Genomic DNA, 20,078 nt, shown 5'->3' on the forward strand with positions numbered 1-20,078 from the left:
TGGTATTATATTTGTTGTTTTACTGTTAATTTGACACATCTGAACCAAAGCATTCACAATACTTGATATACTTTGAAGAGAATCATATACTATAGTCTTAGACATAACCACAGAACAAGCAGAACAATTAAAACTACATAAGGCCTTAAAATATATCCACAGTGTGTATTATTTCAATATTCATTCATTTACAAATTAGACTACATACCATTAATTTTATTTTTATTTTTCTTTCATTGTTTTATTCAGGCAGGATTCATTCAAGGAAAGGCAACTTAGTTTTTGTGTGTGAGCTTTGTTTTTTACTACATTGGTTAATATAAAAGTTATGAATTAAATATTCTCTTATCTCCTGTATCAGGAGTGAATCCATGAAATTCTCAGATAGTAATCTAAAACAACAGGTCCTATTAAAAATAGCCAAAGTGAAAAATGACCAAATAGCCAGCCTGTTTGTGGTCTTGAAGAACATCTAATGAACGGACTCTCAGGTTTTCTTATAATGGAGAGTACAGCAATTCTATGAGATTAGTCAAAATTTAAAACAACATTGCATACAAAATCATTCTTGAAGCTCTAAATGCCTTTTAAAAAACAAAAATGAGAATTTTAAGTAGTTGCCTCATAGTACCAAACCTATAAATCAGAACTAGTTAAAATTCAGTGCTATCATGACTTCTCATTTACAAGGTAACTAGTTGGTAAATTAATAGATGGCATAAAAATTAAGACTTACATCATTTGTTTTTTAAGGAGAAAATGTATGATAACCAGAGAATACAGAAAATTCAATGTACTTTACAATAAAATAAGTGTTTAAACCTTTATCCCTGTACAACAGGGCTTAGGTCATCTCTAGTGAACTTGCACATTTTCATACAGTTTATTCTATTATGAGTACTTGAATTGTTTTAGATATACAGCTTTTTATTGAAAGAATATTACATTTGTATACCTGGATAAGATTTAGTACATTGAGATGTTTTAAAAATATTTATAAATCTGTTTCTGATATGCAAAAGCATTTGGCAATACTTTTACAGCATTTGATTTTATAGAATTAAAATTTCATACAGTACTCATTTTGATGTTTAAAAAAAAATTCACAGAAAAAATATAAATTACACAGCTTGACTGCATGATACTGTTATTTCCAGTTTCTAGTTCTGGTAATTAAAACCTTCATTAAGTCTGTTAACAAATCATTACCTGTACAATTATGAAGGCAACTGACATGATTTGCAAACAAAACCTTCAGGTTTTATGTTATTTACCAAAGAGTGCAGTTCAGCAAGGAAAGAAAACCCAGTATGCAAATTTACAGAATATTTTACAAATTTACCAGTTCCTGTGACACAAACTGTTTCAACCTTTCGAGGTACTGTCCATAAAGTTCCACATCATTGTGACCTGCCCCTTCAACCCACAGAGGCTCCACAGGTCTTTGGCAACGCTCGAATAATGCGAGGCCATGTGAAAAGTCAATGACTTCATCTTCAGTCCCATGAATTATTAATACTGGGGAGGTTATCTTAGAGATTTTGTCAATGCTGTAAGAGAAGAGAAGGCAGAAGGAAGTCAACGAATTATCTATGAAAAGAAACGTAAAACAAATTCTCTTGTGCCATACTGAATACCAGAATAGTCTTTGAATCAAACCAGAAGAAACAGATGCCTCTTGGATTTCAAATAAGATTTAAAAGTCACTTTACATACTCCTTTTCTTAAGATTATCTGAGGAAGCTAACTTTAGGCACTTCTGTTTCAGGGGAATCATTCAATAGTTACTGTTAGCCTCCTGTACCTTTCTACAATATTAAGCACAAAGAAAACTTAGTTTGGAAGAAGAGGAAACTAAGGACCATTCAAACATATGCTAACTTTATACCTCTCTGTACTCGTATTTTTTTCTGCCTCTTAATCTACTAAAATGACAACAAAATGTTTTTTTGTCTTGTGGCATCAACTCCCTGAAATAGGGAGAATATAAAAAAATACATAATTTTGGAGCTGGGTAACAAATTAAAAGTATAAGAGAAAACCAATTTTAAGAGGATAGAAGATAAAGTGAAGACACAACCCAATTTATACCACCGCATACACCCGAAGGTCAGGAATTGATATGGGGATGAAAGCAGGTGATGGGAGTCTACAGAATCTGTTCAAAGTTTGTTTAGCTCAGAGGCTGACCTCAGCTGAAATTAAGAGTCGGACGCTTCACCGACTTGAGCCACCGAGGTGTACCCAGAGGGGACTTTTAGAATCTTTGTTGAAGACGACATCCACATTAAGAGGAAAGATACAGAAAATAGTGACATGGGGTGGGATCCCCAACTAACTGATATGAACAGATCCCTGTATAGTTAAGCTCAGTCAACAAGCCTTTGTCACCTGCTTCAGGTCCGCTCTTTAGTTCCTCTCTTACACATGAACAGACAACTAAGAATTATCAGATATCAGAGAACATTTTAAATATCAGAGATCAAAGCAATTTTAAAAAGGCAACACTGAGACATAAGCTACACAAAGAACTCTTACAAACAAATTTTAAAACTTAACAAAATTATGACCTTTTTCAGACAGTTTGCAGTTAAGTGCTGCTTTCTTTGTTGGTGTAGCAGAAATTCAAGAGGGAGCTGGACAGCGAATATAAGTTGGCAACAGCATTACCCCAAATACTCCCTACCATTCCTACTGTTCAGTTAGACAGAAGCAATATAATGCACATACCTTCCAATACACTATACTCTAAAACAAAAACCCTGAATTAATGTAAAAACAAAACCCTCTCACAGCTTGCTCTGGTGATAAGATCTTATGCTCCCATCATTAGCTTCCCTACAAAAATGACCCCTTACTGGCTAATGATGAAAAAATTTGCTTTTGAAATGACCTTTGTTGTTTTTATGAAGAAGCAAGTGAGGACTCTGGCCTTGGGCCCATCTATCATTCACAAAAAAATTCTTTGTATAGCTGCCAGTTGGGGAAAAGAAGCGAGACTGAAATTTGCCAGCTTCTCACTTCTTGCCTTTGCCCTCTGAGAAAAAAGGGCCATCCATTTTTTCCCAATTATGAAGAGGAGCTGGAGGAATTTCCATTTATCTTGTCTTGAGAAGCAGAAGTAGTTCTTTCAAATTTGTATAATACTGTGTGTTTGCAGACTATGCAGTGGCAACACGTTTTTAAAAAAATTGTTTTAGTGTTTATTTTTGAGAAAGACAGAACGCGAGCAGGGGAGGGGCAGAGTGAGAGGCTGACACAGAATCCGAAGCAGGCTCCAGGCTCCGAGCTGGCAGCACAGAGCCCGACGCGGGGCTCGACTCACAAACTGTGAGATCATGACCTGAGTTGTAGTCAGATGCTTAACTGACTGAGCCACCCAGGTGCCCCAATACTTTTTTTTTTCTCATGTTTTTATTTTATTTTTGAGAGAGTGAGAGAAAGACAGACAGCAAGCTGGGGAGGGGCAGAGAGAGAGGGAGACAAGAGGATCTGAAGCAGGATCCGTGCTGTCAATGCAGAGCCCAATGTGGGACTCAAACTCACGGTGAGGTCATGACCTGAGCCAACTGGACGCTTAACTGACAGAGCCACCCAGGTGCCTCTAGGATGGCAATACTTTATTCTTAAGACTCAACTTGTTTGCAATTCACTTCTTTTGTAAATCAGCAATCCTTAATTAGACATCATTCACTAATTTTTATGCACACGTGTCTCATTTCTCCTCTACACCTCCACTCTTCCAGTATCATGTCTCACTGAATTGTATCATTATCCACTAGCAGCTCAAGTCAGAACCTTAGGAATCAAATTCAAGTTCTCTTGTTTTGCATCCTACATTCACTGTGACATGCAGTTCTGTCAATTTTATTTCTCAAATTCATCCCTTATCTCTAATACTATTGGTGCCACTCTCTGGGGTGTGAGGCCCTTAGCACTTTTCACTCGGATTACAACTGCTCAAACATTACACCCTCCTGACTGGTCTCCTGCCACCATCCTCTTCAAAAACTAGTTTTTCACAATTTCTATAATATGTGTAAAATAGAAGCTCATGGCTGAATGAATCATATTATGGATTCCTTAAGTGATGAAAAAAATTCCCACAAGATTTCTTTGAATTGATTTGGAATATCGATACTTACTTTGGGAATGCATCAAAACAGTAGGTCTTCTTGGTATCAGGAAAAGCGACTCGCATTCCCGAGGTCAAAGGAGAATGAAGAATAACAGCAGCACTCTCATACCGAGCAGCAAGATCCACAGATGGTACTGTCCCTATACTTTGGCCATATATAATCACATTTTCAGGGCGAATGCCATATCTACAAAGTTCAGGAGTTAAAAAGAAAAAATAAAGTGGAGAGTTGGACTGGTATGAAATATTCAATCATTTTCTAGGGACTTAATCTTATAATAGAATGACTCAGAATGAGACCATGTCAACAAATTTATATTTAAAATATACATTTTCTTAGCCATCATTATATTTAATGCTATTATTCTTAGCATTTTTCATCTGTTTCATCTTTTAGAAAAATAATGGCTGAGGTCTTTTAAAATTTTAAACTTAAAGGAATTCATTATATCATTTATGCAATTCAATGTGGCGTATTTTTTACTAAATGCTGAACATATTGTATCATTGATATTTTAATGGGTTGACACTTCATAGACATTTACCATCTATCTTCCATTCAAAGTAACAAAAAGTTCTTTCTTTGTCTAGATATTAAAAGTGGCTCATTTTATTTTCTGAAGCCAGTCACAGTGATGAAAATCTTAACATACAGTTACTGTATGTTATGAATAAAAAATATGTATCATTTTAGCCAAAAGCAAATTACTATTTTTCCTGAAATTTGCCTTTATTTGCTCATAGAAATGGACTAATGATTGGAAAGATAAACAGATGAATGAGAATTCCAAATGCCTTATGATTCAGTTAATTATGAATAGACTTCATGCTAAAACCTCAAGAGAACTGCCTTACCCCCTTTAAAAATGCTGCAGACTTAAATGTATCAACTCACTGATCAATATCAGGTATATACTGTGCTTCAAGCACTGTTTACTACCTATAGTATAATTGTCCCAACTGTAAAGTACTCCAAACAGAAAGGAGGTGCTACAGGAGCTAATAAATACAGAATTATGGGTTAGAGTGAGATCAAACATGCCCTTCCACTCTAGAAATCTGAAAGAAGTCACTTCTGGATGGGAAGGGCCACTTGCACAACAGCCTCTGGTCTTCTGAAAAGGTAATGGAGCTTTTCAAGTATCTGAACACAAAAAAAATAGCAAGACAAACCCTACGTGCTTCCTCTGGCCCTTTCCAGGGGCGCAAGACTCTGAACCATCCAGGTAATAATGACCATCCATAATTTCTTCCAATCAGTCCTATGTAAGCATTTGGATATGTCCCAGAGGTTGGACATATCTACTCCAGACTGACTCCAAATGTAAATAAACTCAGAAAACCCTTTTCTTTAAAAAGACCTAGCTGCACATATTTCAAACAGTAAAGAAATTTTATGAAAATGAACATTTGCAGCACAGCATTAACTCTTGAGGCTGTAAGGCTGCCGTTAGCTGAATCGCAGCACTGTTGGTGGCAACTATGGGTTTTAGGCTAATGCTAGCAATGGCAAGGCTCCAGAGTAGAAGCAGCTGCCAGTTTAGCAGAGAATTCAAAGCAATAACAGAATTTCAGAACAGTACAAGTTAAAAGGACTTCAGAGACCATTTAATCTAGTTCAGCTGCTTCCTGAGCAGATGTTCAAAGTCAGAGTAAGTCAGAGGCAGATCTATAATTAGAACCCAGGTACCCTGACTCCCAGTTCAGCGCCTTTTCCATTATAGCACACAGATAATGAATTCAAAGACTATTGGACTATTTAGAAATGTATCTATTCTGCTCTTGTTCCTCATTCATCAAGTATGCATGATCATTAAGTATGTTTAAAATTGTTTTTTAACATTTACTCATTTCTGAGATGGAGAGTGAGCGGGGGAGGGGCAGAGAGGAAGATACACAATCTGAAGCAGGCTCTAGGCTTAGCCGTTAGTACAGAGCCCGACGCGGGGGCTCAAACCCACAAGCTCTGAGACCATGACCTGAGCTGAAGCCGGATGCTCTGCCAACTGAACCACCCAGGCGCTTCACTCATTAAGTATGTTTAAAAAGACTAATTAATCAAGACTAGAAATAATTTCATAAATATTTCTTCAAATTGATATCAGACAAGATGAAAAATAAAAGTTAACCACTTACAAGAGTGGATTTTTTTTTTTTAACATAGGCAGAGAACACTCTATTGGATTCTAGTGTGTTTTGGTTGAATAAGTTATCTTTTCATGTTTTTGAGAAGCACTAACAATAAAGGCTATCTGCTTTAACTTAGCATCCTTAAAAATTGTACTAATCCACTGAAGTTGTACTTTAAAAGAGTTATATCTCAATAAATCTGTTATTAAAAATATCTACTATCATACTTCCCTGACAGGTATTATACTCCATTCAATTGGCTGGGTCTGGAAAGTGCGCACTCATTTATTTTGGTTTGTAGGACTGAGACGATTTTGACTTTGGTCATTTAAGGCAGTTTTTAAGTTTATAAATTTTTATCATTCCCTGCCCCCTCCCCAACTATTTATTTCTTATACTACTTATCAACTTTTTCCTACTTATCAGGTATGTTTTCATATAATTGCAAATGATTTAAGAATCCCCTTTATATGGACCTCAGAGACTATAGTTTTATTATATCTTAGAGTAAATGTTTCTTTTTTTAAAAAAAAAATGAAATATTTTGCAAGAGCGAGCGAGCATGAGCGAGTAACGGAGGGGCAGAGAAAGAGGGAGAGAGAGAATCCTCAAACAAGCTCTGTGCTATCAGGACAGAGCCTGATATGGGGCTCGAACTCACAAACCATGAGATCATGACCTGAGCGAAAACCAAGAGTTGGATGCTTAACCCACTGAGACCCCCAGGTGTCCCAAGGAATAAATGTTTCTAAAGGTATTTTCTAACAAAGGTTATGCCTGCTAACAAAATTGAGGTTCTAATCGAAACCATTAATATTTAAACATTAAATTAGAAATGGTAAATTTAAGTCCTTTAGCTTTAGTCTAAAATACTTTGGAAGTCAGGCAGCTTTTCAGGAGATAATATGAAGAATAACTTGAGCTAAGATATCTTTATTTATTGTACGGGAACCATTTGATTAAAAAAAAAACACCTGAAGTCTACAAAACTGCAATGTATTTCATGAAAAATTTCTAAGTATCTTGGTGATTAGGAAAGATTAAAGCAATTTCTAGTTACCAAAAATGTATTGTTATAACCAAGGAATAACTGACATGATGAGAGAATCTGCTTAAATGATTTATCATAACATTACCCCTTTTTTTTTTAGCTTAAGATCATCTTTCCAAATTTTATTAGTCCAGAATGCAAAGTAAAAAATCTCACTTTTACAGAATGAATACTTTAAAAATAGTTCCAATAAGATATCTGTAAGTCACATTGTCTAAGAGATTGTTATAGAAAATAATGCAAACTCAGGACTCAGGCTTACAATTCACCAAAACAATCCAGTCTCTTACACTCTTAAGTAAATGATTAGCTAATCACTGTTAATTCATATCAACATTTTTTCTTTATTTTAGAGAGAGAAAGTGCAAGCAGGGAAGAAGGGCAGAGGGAGAGAGAGAATCTTAAGCAGGCTCTACATTCAGCACATAGCCTGATGTGAGGCTTGACCCACAACCCTGGGATTGTGACTTCAGTTGAAATCCAGAGTCAGATGCTCAACTGACTGAGCCACCCAGGTTACTCTGAATAAAGATTTTTTTTTTAAATTTTTTTTTTTCCAACGTTTTTTATTTATTTTTGGGACAGAGAGAGACAGAGCATGAACGGGGGAGGGGCAGAGAGAGAGGGAGACACAGAATCGGAAACAGGCTCCAGGCTCCGAGCCATCAGCCCAGAGCCCGACGCGGGGCTCGAACTCACGGACCGCGAGATCGTGACCTGGCTGAAGTCGGACGCTTAACCGACTGCGCCACCCAGGCGCCCCTGAATAAAGATTTTTATATCACACTCTAGTAAGTTTATAAAACCAAAACTTGTCATTGGCTTAAATTTTAAAGAAAATCACCCACGTGCACTAACAGACACAAATTAGATCTGTGTAAAAACTACGCTGTTTGTAAAAATTTTTAATTACATTCTAAGAGCTTAACTCTCCACAGGTATATTTTGGTACATATAATCTCTATTTACTACTTCAAAACACGTTGTTATAAAAACTACTTTTATTCTTTTTTTTTATATAAAGCAATTTCAATTAAACATCATAATAACTGTGGAAAATACTCCCAATCACCATTTACCTTGTCCTAAGAGCAAGCCAAGCAGCTTCTATATCTGCATAGAGGTTCTTCTCCGTTGGTTTCCCAGAACTTGCGCCATATCCAGAATAATCATATGAGAATATATTACAATTAATCCGTGATCCCAGTCCTATGTAAAAGCTGCTCATCTGACCAAGATCAACAGCATTTCCATGTGAGAAGAGTAAAGTGTACTTGGCATTGGGTGAACAGCGCACAAACATGCAGGCAATTCTGTTGCCTTTACTGGTTCGAGTCATGAAACACTCAATAGCATCTTTTTCCCTAGAAGAGTACTGCCAGTCTGCTCGTTCTGATAGGTGTAAAGTCCAGCGGCTTCCACTTTCATCACACATCAGTGTATATGTTGGATCAGGTGGCAAAAATGCTAATTTTGAAGCAATTTTCCCAGGGCAAGGTGGACAGCAGAAGAGGCAACATAACTCACTGAATGAAAGATTATTCATCTTCTGAAAAAGAAAAGGAGACAGTAAATGTTTTAATTACTAAATATGGATTCTGCATTTTCATACAATAGAAGGTTAAAACAGAGACACCAGTAAATTCTACTGGTGTTCAGTGTCTACTATTATTTCAAGAATCCTCTGCCCAAACACATTTTTTGGCATCTTTCTAGAAATAATTTAAATCCTGTGGTGAGGCAAATTTTCCTGACCAGGAGACACTCAAACAGTATAGGATGTTTCAAATAGTAGTTATTATATATTATAATATTTAACCAAAACATGAAAATATGAAGAGTAGAGGTGATATTTGTTACTTCTCCACCGATAACAACATAGGAGGTGTGATATCATTAGAGTAGCGCACAATTTCTGGGTTAACTTAGTGAAAATTCTCAGAATCTCAGGGAGAAGCTAGATATTTAACATGATAGAGTGAAGATATAACAATATTGCATATATTATTCCTTTTTAGTGCTTACAATTTGTCAGGCATGGTGCTACATATTCTATGTGTTTTAATTCTCAAAACAACTCTGTATGTTGATCTAAGAAACCTATACAAGATTCATGCAGCCCGGATTTGACACCAGACTCAACCACTGTCTTTCATCCCTGGGCTACACTGCCTCAGAGGCTCAGAAAACTATTTGTCTCAGAAGCCTATCGTTTTAGTCATGGTGCCAGTGGCGCAAATCATGTATAAGACTTTGAAATATGTCTATATGTAATTACTGCCCAAATTTAAAAGGCTACAATATAAAGTCCATTATGGAAAAAAGGTAAAATCTGCTAAAATTTTCTCCTCTTCTATGGTTAGATTGGAAGGAGTATAAGATTTGAAGTCAGAGAGAGCTGGGGTGGAATCCCAACTCTACCACTTACTAGCTGTTTGCCCTTGGGTAAATTATTTATTTTACAATCTTCACTGTCTTCATAAGTAGACGAAGCTAATACCTTCACTGAACAGAGTGATTGTGAAGAACAAATACAATGCTTATAGTTTTTTTAGTATGGATATAGGTGGCACACTTAAGGATGGTCCACTTTCTCCTGTCTTTTTAAAATATTAATATTTTTAAAGTTTCTAGTTGATATTAAGCCAGGAACAAAACTAGAGTAATTAATACTTGTTTCCCTGCCAGCATTTCTATCTTGTCCTTTCTCAAATTCCTATCCTTTTTAGCAACAGGTGACCATTACTTAGTTCCAGGAAGAAGGCATTCAAAACACCTTCCAGAGATTTGGTGACACGTAATTTTTTACAAATAAAATCTAATATAAGGACAGAAAAAAATGTCTACCATACCATTATGCCAAATGCAATTACATAAGAGAAGAAATTACCTCAAGAGACTGACTGAAGTAGTGAGACTATTCAGAAAGAAAGAAATGACCTTTATATCTACTCAATCAAAATTCAAAATCTAGTTTATATGCTCAATACGAATACACTGATTTCCCAAAATCTAATCCATATGCTCAATATACATGTGTTAATTTCCCAGTGTAAACTGATTAGGTAGAGAGAATAAGAAACAGCACAGATAGAGAAACAAGGATAGGAGATAAAAAAAAGCTCTCTAAAAGAGGAGTAAGAGAAGGGCAGAAGAGTGTCCGTTGGATATTAGAAAACACTTTTACTTGCTATTCTACCTTTATTTCCTTTTCAACCTTCAAAACAAATAAAGCCTGAAGGGAAAATAGTCTGATAGAACAGAAATGACAATGAGGTATCATCTTTAGTGGTAGCTCTAATTGGCTCCCTGAAATATTGTACTCAGAAGCATTTTGAGGGCATGCCCAAGGCTTGGCAGGCAAAGAACGTGTAATAAACTAGTTATGTCTACTATAGAATTTGGCTATGAATTAACCTGGTCATGAGGATACAGGACCTGGTGAAGAGGATGGCAAGAAAGAAAGCTCAAAGGGTCAGTTCGAGAGGAGACAATCTAGGGAAAAAAACAAATAGATGAGGTTGGGGGCACCTTGGAGTCGGTGAGGTGTCCAACCTCAGCTCAGGTCATGATCTCACACTTCAAGCCTGCTTCAGATTCTGTGTCTCCCTCTCTGTCTTCCCCTCCCCTGCTCATGCTCTGTCTCTCTCTGTCTCAAAAATAAATAAAAACATTAAAAAAATTTTAATTTTTATCAAGAATAAAATGTTTTTCCTCAGTAATTTGTTTAGTTCTGATTATATTAAGGTTATTTGTTTTATTTATACATTTTTTTAAGGAAGTCTATGTTGCTCTCTCAGTCCTGTTATTAGAAAAGTGGTAATTTGCAAGTTATTTGGTGGATACCAGTTATCTGGTTTAGGGCAGTGGAGGAAGGAATAGTTTCTGCCACCACCATTAAGAAGGTCAGGTTGTCCTTTCATTAGACTAGACCCTGGCACTGCACCTTTTCTCCTGCTTCTCTCCTTTGGTGTTCATCCCCAGATTTATTTCAAAATTACTTTTTCTTAACTTATTTTCAAGAGAGAGAGTGAGAGCACAAGCGTGGAGGGGCAGAGAGAGGAGAGAGAGAATCCCAAGTAGGCTCTGGTCTGCCAGCACAGAGCCCCACACGGTGCTCAAACTCACAAACTGTGATCATGACCTGAGCCGAAATCAAGAGTCAAGGACGCTTAACCAACTGAGCCACCCTGGTGCCCCTCTTGATAGGAATTTTAAAAACCATTGAAATATCTTGCTAAATTTAGATAATTTTAAGTCCACTGTGTTTTATGTAAAAATCACCTGAGTAAAAAATGTATCATTTGCCAGTTATTTCTTGGCAACAAAATCTTGAGGAGACAAAGCAGTGAATAATGATAAACATCTGAGAGTACACAACAGCCATAAAAGACAAACAACAAATTAAGTAATTTAGAGCAGAACTTTTAGACCAGACACAACAAAGATTTAAAATAGGGTACCTGGCTGGCTCAGTCAATGGAGCATGCAACTCTTGATCTTACAGTTTTAAGTTCAAGTCCCAGGTTGGGTACAGAGACTACTTAAAAATATTTTTAAAATTTAAAATAAATCAAAATAAACCTGTTAAAAAAAAAAAAAAAGAATACTTGGGGCACCTGGGCAGCTCAGTCGGTTATGTGTCTGTGTCTCTTGATTTCAGCTCAGGTCATGATCTCACAGTCCTGAGACTGAGCCCTGCATTGGGCTCCAAGTTGGGTGGGTAGCCTGCTTAAGATTCTCTCTCTCCCTCTCCCTCTGCCCCTCCTCCTGGCATGTGCTCTCTCTCTCAAAAAGAGAGAGAGAGAGAGAGAGAGACAGAAAGAGAGACAGTACTTAAAGATGAAATGCAAAAGTGTCCTAAAGAAAAATCCAACTGGAATCCCGGATATAAAGAAATCAGTATCTAAAATAAAGAACCTGATGGATTGGATACAAGAATCAATAACTTACGAACATGTTAGTGAGATGGACAATCCAATTGAGGAATTCCCAAATGGAATTTTTTAAGATGAAAGGGATGAAGAGACAGAAAATATGAAAGAAACTTTAAGAAGGACAAAAGTAGAAATACCAGTATCAATACTTTGGGGGTACCAGAGGGAAGAAAAAGAGGAGAAAACAAAGATAAGAATCTAAGAATTTCTCAGAATTAAAGAAAAAATCCAGACTGAAATAGCTCAGAGTGCCAAACAGGTATTTAAGGAAATTTTCATAGACAAATTATAGTAAATATTAAGATTGCCAGAAACAAAAATATGAAAGCTTCCAGAAAAGAACAGATTGCCTACAAAGGAACAAGAATCAGATGAACATCTGACTTTGCAAAACTGACAGTAGAAACCAGAAGACACTGGAGAGATAGTTTTAAAAATTTTTTTTTCAACGTTTATTTATTTTTGGGACAGAGAGAGACAGAGCATGAACGGGGGAGGGGCAGAGAGAGAGGGAGACACAGAATCGGAAACAGGCTCCAGGCTCTGGGTCATCAGCCCAGAGCCTGACGCGGGGCTCGAACTCACGGACCGCGAAATCGTGACCTGGCTGAAGTCGGATGCTTAACCGACTGCGCCACCCAGGTGCCCCTGGAGAGATAGTTTTAAAGAAAGAAAAAATAAAAACGCACAAAACTTTGAACCTAGAATTTTACATAGAGATAAAATACCATTTTAATAAAACAATAAAATAAATTTAGCTATAAGCATACTAAAACTCAGAAGGCTTACCAAACTGAGACCCTCTTTGAGAAACTCCAGCAAGAACAAAATAAATCCAAGGGAATTCTATGTATGAAGTATCTCAGATATGATAAAGAACAGTTAATATAATGTGTGTGTGTGTGTCTGTGTTTAAAGCAAGCAATGGAGGAAAAAAAGCAGCAAAGTATACCCCTAAACAATCCAGAGTCATAACTTTGGGGAATACCAATATAGAGAGAATTGGAAAGAGTTAGGGATTTAAAAGTGAAAAATGTGCTGAGGTACTTGTCACTTGTTCAGAATGGTATAAATGTTAATAAACTTCAGACATGGAAGAACATACCTATGACTATTAAGAAGTCAGATATACCACCATAAAATTACAGGTTGTAGGATACATCTGAAGTAGTTATAGTTATTCATTACAAATGTCCAGCTTTGAATATTTGTCCGTGTGTTAAACTCAAGGAGTGTAAACACAAAGAAATAAGAATTAAAGAACAGATATCAACAAAATAGAGAATAAAAAACAATAGATATTAACAGAACCAAAAGCTGACTCTTAGAAAAACCTTCCACTATCAATAGCAACTCGCATTAACTGAGCAGTTATATCAGGCACTATTCTAAACAGTTTTCATTTATTAACTCATTTAACCCTTTCACGACCTTCTGACGTAGAGACTATCAATTCACCCATTTTCCATTTCAGGAAACCAAGGCACAGAGTAGTTAGGTAACCTACCAAAGGTCACAGCTAGAAAGTGACAGAATTGATATGTGGCAGAATGATTCTGGAGCCTGAACTCATAACCACTGCTTTGTAAAAAGAGTACCCACACAAGACTGATGAAGAGAGAGATAAGCAAAAAACTCACATACTAAATGAAAAGACATACATAATTTCTAAATTAAAAAATACTGTGTCAATAAACACGGTAAGTTTGATGAAATGCATTAAATTCTTGAGTAACATAAAAGAAAAAAAAACCCAATTAAAAAATGAACAAAAGATCTGACTAGACATTTCTCCAAAGAGATACAAATGGCTAACATGAAAAGATGCTCAACATCATTAGTCATTAGGGAAATGCAAATGAAAGCCATGATACCACGTCATATCCACTAGGATGGCTATAATACAGACAAGACCAAAGTTGACAAGAATATGGAGAAATTAGAACCTTTATACACTGTTAGTGGGAAGCAATTAATTTGGAAAACAGTTTGGCAATTCCTTAAAAAGTTTAAACACACAGTTAACATTTGACCAAGCAATTCCAATCCTAGGTCAATAACCAAATACCCAAGAGAAGTAAAAAACCTATGCTGACACAAAAACTTATACATGAATGTTCACGGTGGTGTAGTTTGTAACACTCGGAGGTAGAAACCACCCCAACATCCATCAACTGATGAAAGGCTAAACAAAATGTGGTATATCCACATAATGGGATATTATTCAGTCATAAAAAGGAACAAAGTATTGACGCATGCTATACAGTGGATACATCTTGAAAAAATTATACCAAGTGAAAGCCAGTCACAAAAGATCATTTATTATATGAGTCCATTTATATGAAGTATCTAGAACAGGCAATCAAAAGAGACAGAAAGAGATCAGTGGCTGTCTAGGGCTAGGGAGGATGGGAGGGTTGGGAAGCAACGGCCAAAGAATATAAAGTGTCTTTGGAGGTAATAAAAATGCTCTAAAATTTATTTGGGTAATACTTGCAGAAACTTATTAACATATTAAAAACCACTGATGTGCATATTTTAAATGAGTAGATTGTATAGTATGTGAATTATATCTTAATAAAGCTATTTACTGGAGTACCTGGCTGCTTTAGTTGGGAGAGCATGTGACTCTTGAGTTTGGGGTTGTTAAGTCTGAGCCCCATTATGGGTGTAAAGATTACTTAAAAATAAAATCTTCAGGAGTGGCTGGGTGGCTCAGTTGGTTAAGTGTCCAACTTCAGCTCAGGTCATGATCTCATAGCTTGTATGTTTGAGCCCTGAGCCCCATGTTGGGCTCTGTGGTGATAGCTCAGAGCCTGGGGTCTGCTTCAGATTCTGTGTCTCCCTCTCTCTCTGCTCCTCCCCCACTTATCTTCTCTCTCTCCCTCCCTCTCTCTCTCTCTCTCTCTCACTCACAAAAATAAATAAAAAACTTAAAAAAAATATGTTAAAAAAAAAAAAAAGAAAAGAAAGCTGTTTACCATCCCATGTAAGTCAATGGGAAGCTAAGGTAATTTTGCCAAGAGCTCAAGTATGTATGTGTTTGTGGGGGTAGCTGGGAATTTTCCCTCCCAGGTATTGAGACAGTCAACACAAAGCCAGCCAAAGTCATAAAGACAAACTAGTGCTGACACAAACAAACAGACCTAGTAGTAATAGAATACAGAGCTTATAAACAGACCAAAATCCACAAGAGATAAAATATTGGTCGATTTATCTTCATTCAAATAGAGATTTTTATTCAGTGAAAAATGCTTCAGGAATAATGATTTCTTCATCCAAAGCTGACAGAATTGATATCTTAAGTACAAGGAACTTCTACAAAAACAAACAAACAAAAACTCAGGAGAAAAAATGAGCAGAAGATACTAACAGGCAACTTATAGAGGGTTAAAAGGCTATCAAATATATGAAGGACTCTCACCAACCATCAGAGAAATGCAAGAAATATCATTTCAAAAGTGTAAGAAAAATAAAAAGTAGAAAATTGAGTAATATGAAGTACTGGTGAGAACAGGGGAAAGTAGGAACCTTTTTGTGAACTTTTTGATAAGCCATTCTGTTAACCAATGACCCAGAATTCTACTCTTAGGTAAGTACTCCAAAGAAACACTTGCAGAGGTCCTTGAGGTAATATGTACGGGGTGCTTGCTCACTGCAGCATTATTTGTATCAGGGTACAGGAAGGAACATAGATCCCATCATCAGGAAAATGAATACATAAATGTGTCAGATGCAGACAATGGAATATTATGCAGTTTGAAGTAGTGACTTTGATGGTTACAGCTTAAAAATATAGTACTGGGTGAAGAAGTAAGGAATAAACTGAGATCTATAGTACCATTAATGTAAATTAAACACATGCATTAAATGTTATATATCGAAGGACATGTGTATTTGAGTGGATGCTTGTGGAAGGGGAATAGGTAAAGAGGTTGAGGGCAAAGAAGAAAAAAAGTTAATAAAACAAGAGTAGGTTTTATGTTCACAGATCAATGATGATAACGTGCCATGAACTAGACCACAAGTTCCAGAGGCAAGAATCCCATCTGGTTGCTTATCACGGGACCTTTAGTGCCAAGGCAGGACACCTGACACATAATAGGGTTTCTAATATTTTTTGGATGAATGAGTTAGTAAATTAATAAGATTAACTCAATTCTCTGCACCTAAGAAACTCCCACAAAAGGAAAAAAGGTTTACTAAATCATATGTTAAAAAAGAAAGCAAATGTTTTGTGATAATTAGGTTTTTTTTGTATAGGTGCAAAATAGAACCAGTGTAATAAAAACCTAGGAACCTGAGCTAGGGTAGGGAGTGCAGGAGGGAACAGCACAGCTAGTTAACCAAATCAGTCACCGCACTATGAAGCACAGAATAGGGCACTCTTCTGGGGAGGAGGCAGTCTGGCCCCTCTCAAAATAAAAGGTCAACCGAATGTTAAACAGATGGTCCATTGTGAAAATTAAGGTTTTCCTTTTGGCAGGAGACTTAAAGTTATTTCACTTATAGCCAGAGGAATTTCCTAAAATTGTATGAATTAATAATTTCAGAACCTGCTTCTCCTGATAAGTTTTTCCTGCTCGATGACAAAGGATAAAAGATGAACATCTGAGTCCCTTCTCAGCAAAACAGGAAGACTAATGTTAAAAAATGTCTTTAAATAGAATGACCTACTATATCTCCTTCCTCTCTTTTCACAGAAGAAATTATTGAAGTGACTCCTGTCAATTCCTGATGTAATAACAGTTGACTGAAAAAAATTTCACTTTGATTGATCTCCTTTTTTAAAACATTTTTTTAACATTTATCCATTTTTGAGAGTGAGAGAGACAGAGCATGAGTGGGGGAGGGGCAGAGAGCGAGGGAGACAGATTCCAGCAGGAGCAGGTTCCAGGCTCCAGCTGCCAACACAGGGCCCGATGAGGGCTCGAACTCAGGCATTGTGAGATCATGACCTGAGCTGAAGTTGGATGCTTAACCGACTGAGCCACTCAGGCACCCCTGGTCTCCTTTGTAACAGTTTCTTGGTAACACACATCAATTCACATTACTACCATCTACAAACTACAAATGATTCTTTTTTTTGACAGAGATAGAGAGAGAGGGAGAGCGAGTGAGCATGAGCAGGGGAGGGGCAGAGAGAGAGAGAGAGAGAGAGAGAGAGAGAGAGAGAGAGAGAGAGAGGCAGGCAGAATCGGAAGAAGGCCCCAGGCCCCCGAGCTGTCAACACAGAGCCCCACTCAGGGTTGGAACTCACAGACTGCGAGATCACGACCTGAGCCGAAGTCGGATGCTCAACTGACTGAGCCACCCAGGCACCCCCAACTGATTCTTTTTGGGTTTGAGATGTTGTGATGAACTGAACTAGTACTTAAGTGTTTTTAGAGAAAACATTTTTATTTATTTATTTTTTTTAAGGTTTATTTTTGAGAGAGCGCAAGCAAGGGAAGGGTAGAAGCGGGCTTCTGTGCTGACCACACAGAGCCAGCCCCATGTGGGGCTCGAACTCAGGACCTGTGAAATCATGACCCGAGCTGAAGTTGGAAGCTTAACCCAGGCGCCCCGAGAAGACACTTTTAATTTTTTTTTTTTTTTTGGAGAGAGAGAGCAAGCATGAGCAGGGGAGGGGCAGAGAGAGGGAGACCCAGAATCTGAAGCAGGCTCCAGGCCCTGAGCTGTCAGCACAGAACGCAACGTTGGGCTCCAAACCCATGAACAAACCATGAGATCATGACCTGAGCTGAAGTCGGACAGTGAACCGAATGAGCCACCCAGGCACACACAAGAAAACTTTTAAAACATTTTAAAACCTTTAAAAACATTTAAAAATGCTTATATCTCTTCTTCATTTTGAGAGATATTTTGACAACTATGCTCTAAATAGGATATATGCTGATTTAAAGTCTCATCCAATTTAGAGTGTAGGTAGGTATATAATAAGCCACTTAAACAGCAGCACTTCTTAGAGCTTATAATTTTTTAAATAAATCCGTGAGCATTCAAAAGTAAAAAATATTTGAAAATGAGAAGTCTGCACAAAATGTAAAGACTGGTCCATTTGCCACCATAAAAACAAAAAACAACCACCAATCCATTTTCGATGCTTATCCTTGGGTACAGAAATTAAAGCCTGATGTTTTCTTAGATACACTGAAAGAAAAAAACAAAATAATGAGATTTACAGCAGACCCTAACACGAGAAATTGACACATGAAGTGGATGCTTAATTATTAACAGCAAGAGGCAGCAAAGATCAGAATGGATTAAAGTCAGAAGTGATGAAAGAAAAGATATTTAACTATGAAAAAGCTGAGGGAAAAATCAGATTTTAGGTCAATTCTGTTCAATGGGGCCATGAGTCCAATATATCCCAACAGACTGATCCAAAGGAAATCACAATGATACCACACAAAGGTGGTTAATTATGTAACAGTCAGTAGCCTTACGGGTGTTATCACTACCAAAGTAAGGAAAATGAAACTGAACTTCAACTTCAAGGATACCAAGTGAGTAATCTGTAGCAGCATTTACAAAAAGTACAGCAAGTGAAACTACGAATGTTATAATGTATACATTACAGACTTTAGTGCATACAAAGATGTGGAATATTCATTCACCTTTATTTTTTTTGAAGTTTTAAAAAACTTATTTATATTTGGGGCAGGGGGGAGAGGATCTGAAGCAGGCTCTGCTCGGACAGAAGACAGCCCAACGCGGGGCTTGAACTCACAAACCAGGAGATCATGACTTGAGCCAAAGGCAGATGCTTAACCAAGTGAGCCATGCAGGTGCCCCATATTCGTTCACCTTTAAATGAGTCTGGCAAGGGGCGCCTGGGTGGCTCAGTAGGTTAAGCGTCCGACTCAGTAGGTTAAGCGTCCATGAGTTTGAGCCCCGCGTCAGGCTCTGGGCTGATGGCTCAGAGCCTGGAGCCTGCTTCCGATTCTGTGTCTCCCTCTCTCTCTGCCCCTCCCCCATTCATGCTCTGTCTCAAATAAATAAATAAAAAATAAATAAATAAATGAGTCTGGCAACATGCTCCTTTTTCAGTCAAGACAGCATCCAAAATACTTATGATGATCAAAATAAGTGTAATTTAGAAACTAGGTGTTTAGGATATTTCTTTAAACACATTTTCTATCTTATTTGTATAAGTCTTATGTGGAAATACAGCTTGTAAAAAAACATTTTTGGGGGTGTAGGTTGCATTTCCTTCTTTTTTTGGACCATTTTATATAGCATTCAGCAGCAAAGGCACTCCCCTGTCTGAGATCACAGGACTCGATGAGGTGACTTTGGTAGGAAAACTCAACTCTGACTAAAGACACCTTACAAGAGCTGTACTAACATGGGAATAGAAACTTGAAACCTTAAGGAAAAAAATTTTTTGAAGTACTATATTTACTTCAAATCAAAAGGAGAAATTTTAGTAAAACGATTTTTTTAAAAGGAATGTCAGTTACTTTTTAAGGTAGAATTATACTTTTTATTTATTTAATTTTATTTTTTTTTAATTTACATCCAAATTAGCATACAGTACAACAATGATTTCAGGAGAGTTATCCTTTTTAAATACTAGTAAGATTCTAGAAATACTTGGAGAACAACTGGGTCAATGAGTCACTTGAAAACACCCTAGGAAATGTAATTTTAGTGGTAAATGGAATAGATGCCTTAATTAACTGTGAGTTTAGAAAAGTTTATAGGAAAAACTTACCAGGTCATGACAAAATAAGATTCCTTTCCCACTGGTGAGAAGAGTTGGGGTTAGATACACAAAAAAAGTTGAGGTGAAGGTGACAACAATCTACCAGAGTTA

General features: G+C 37.0%; 1 protein-coding gene across 3 annotated transcripts in view; it reads right to left on the reverse strand.

The window, feature by feature from the left end:
* The window catches only part of ABHD17B (abhydrolase domain containing 17B, depalmitoylase), a 53,437-nt gene continuing 33,359 nt past the window's right edge, over nucleotides 1-20,078 (reverse strand). For all 3 annotated transcript variants that reach the window (XM_086685010.1, XM_086685009.1, XM_086685011.1), the window contains 3 exons: nucleotides 8,399-8,868; nucleotides 4,146-4,325; nucleotides 1-1,550 (listed from right to left, as the gene is read on the reverse strand). In XM_086685010.1, coding sequence (XP_086541136.1) covers nucleotides 1,331-1,550; nucleotides 4,146-4,325; nucleotides 8,399-8,865 — 867 coding nt within the window. In that variant the 5' untranslated portion in view covers nucleotides 8,866-8,868 and the 3' untranslated portion in view covers nucleotides 1-1,330. The remainder of the gene's footprint in view (nucleotides 1,551-4,145; nucleotides 4,326-8,398; nucleotides 8,869-20,078) is intronic.

This window comes from Puma concolor, chromosome D4 (assembly GCF_028749965.1).
Source record: "Puma concolor isolate L17-30 chromosome D4, mPumCon1.1.hap2, whole genome shotgun sequence".
Lineage (NCBI taxonomy): Eukaryota > Metazoa > Chordata > Mammalia > Carnivora > Felidae > Puma > Puma concolor.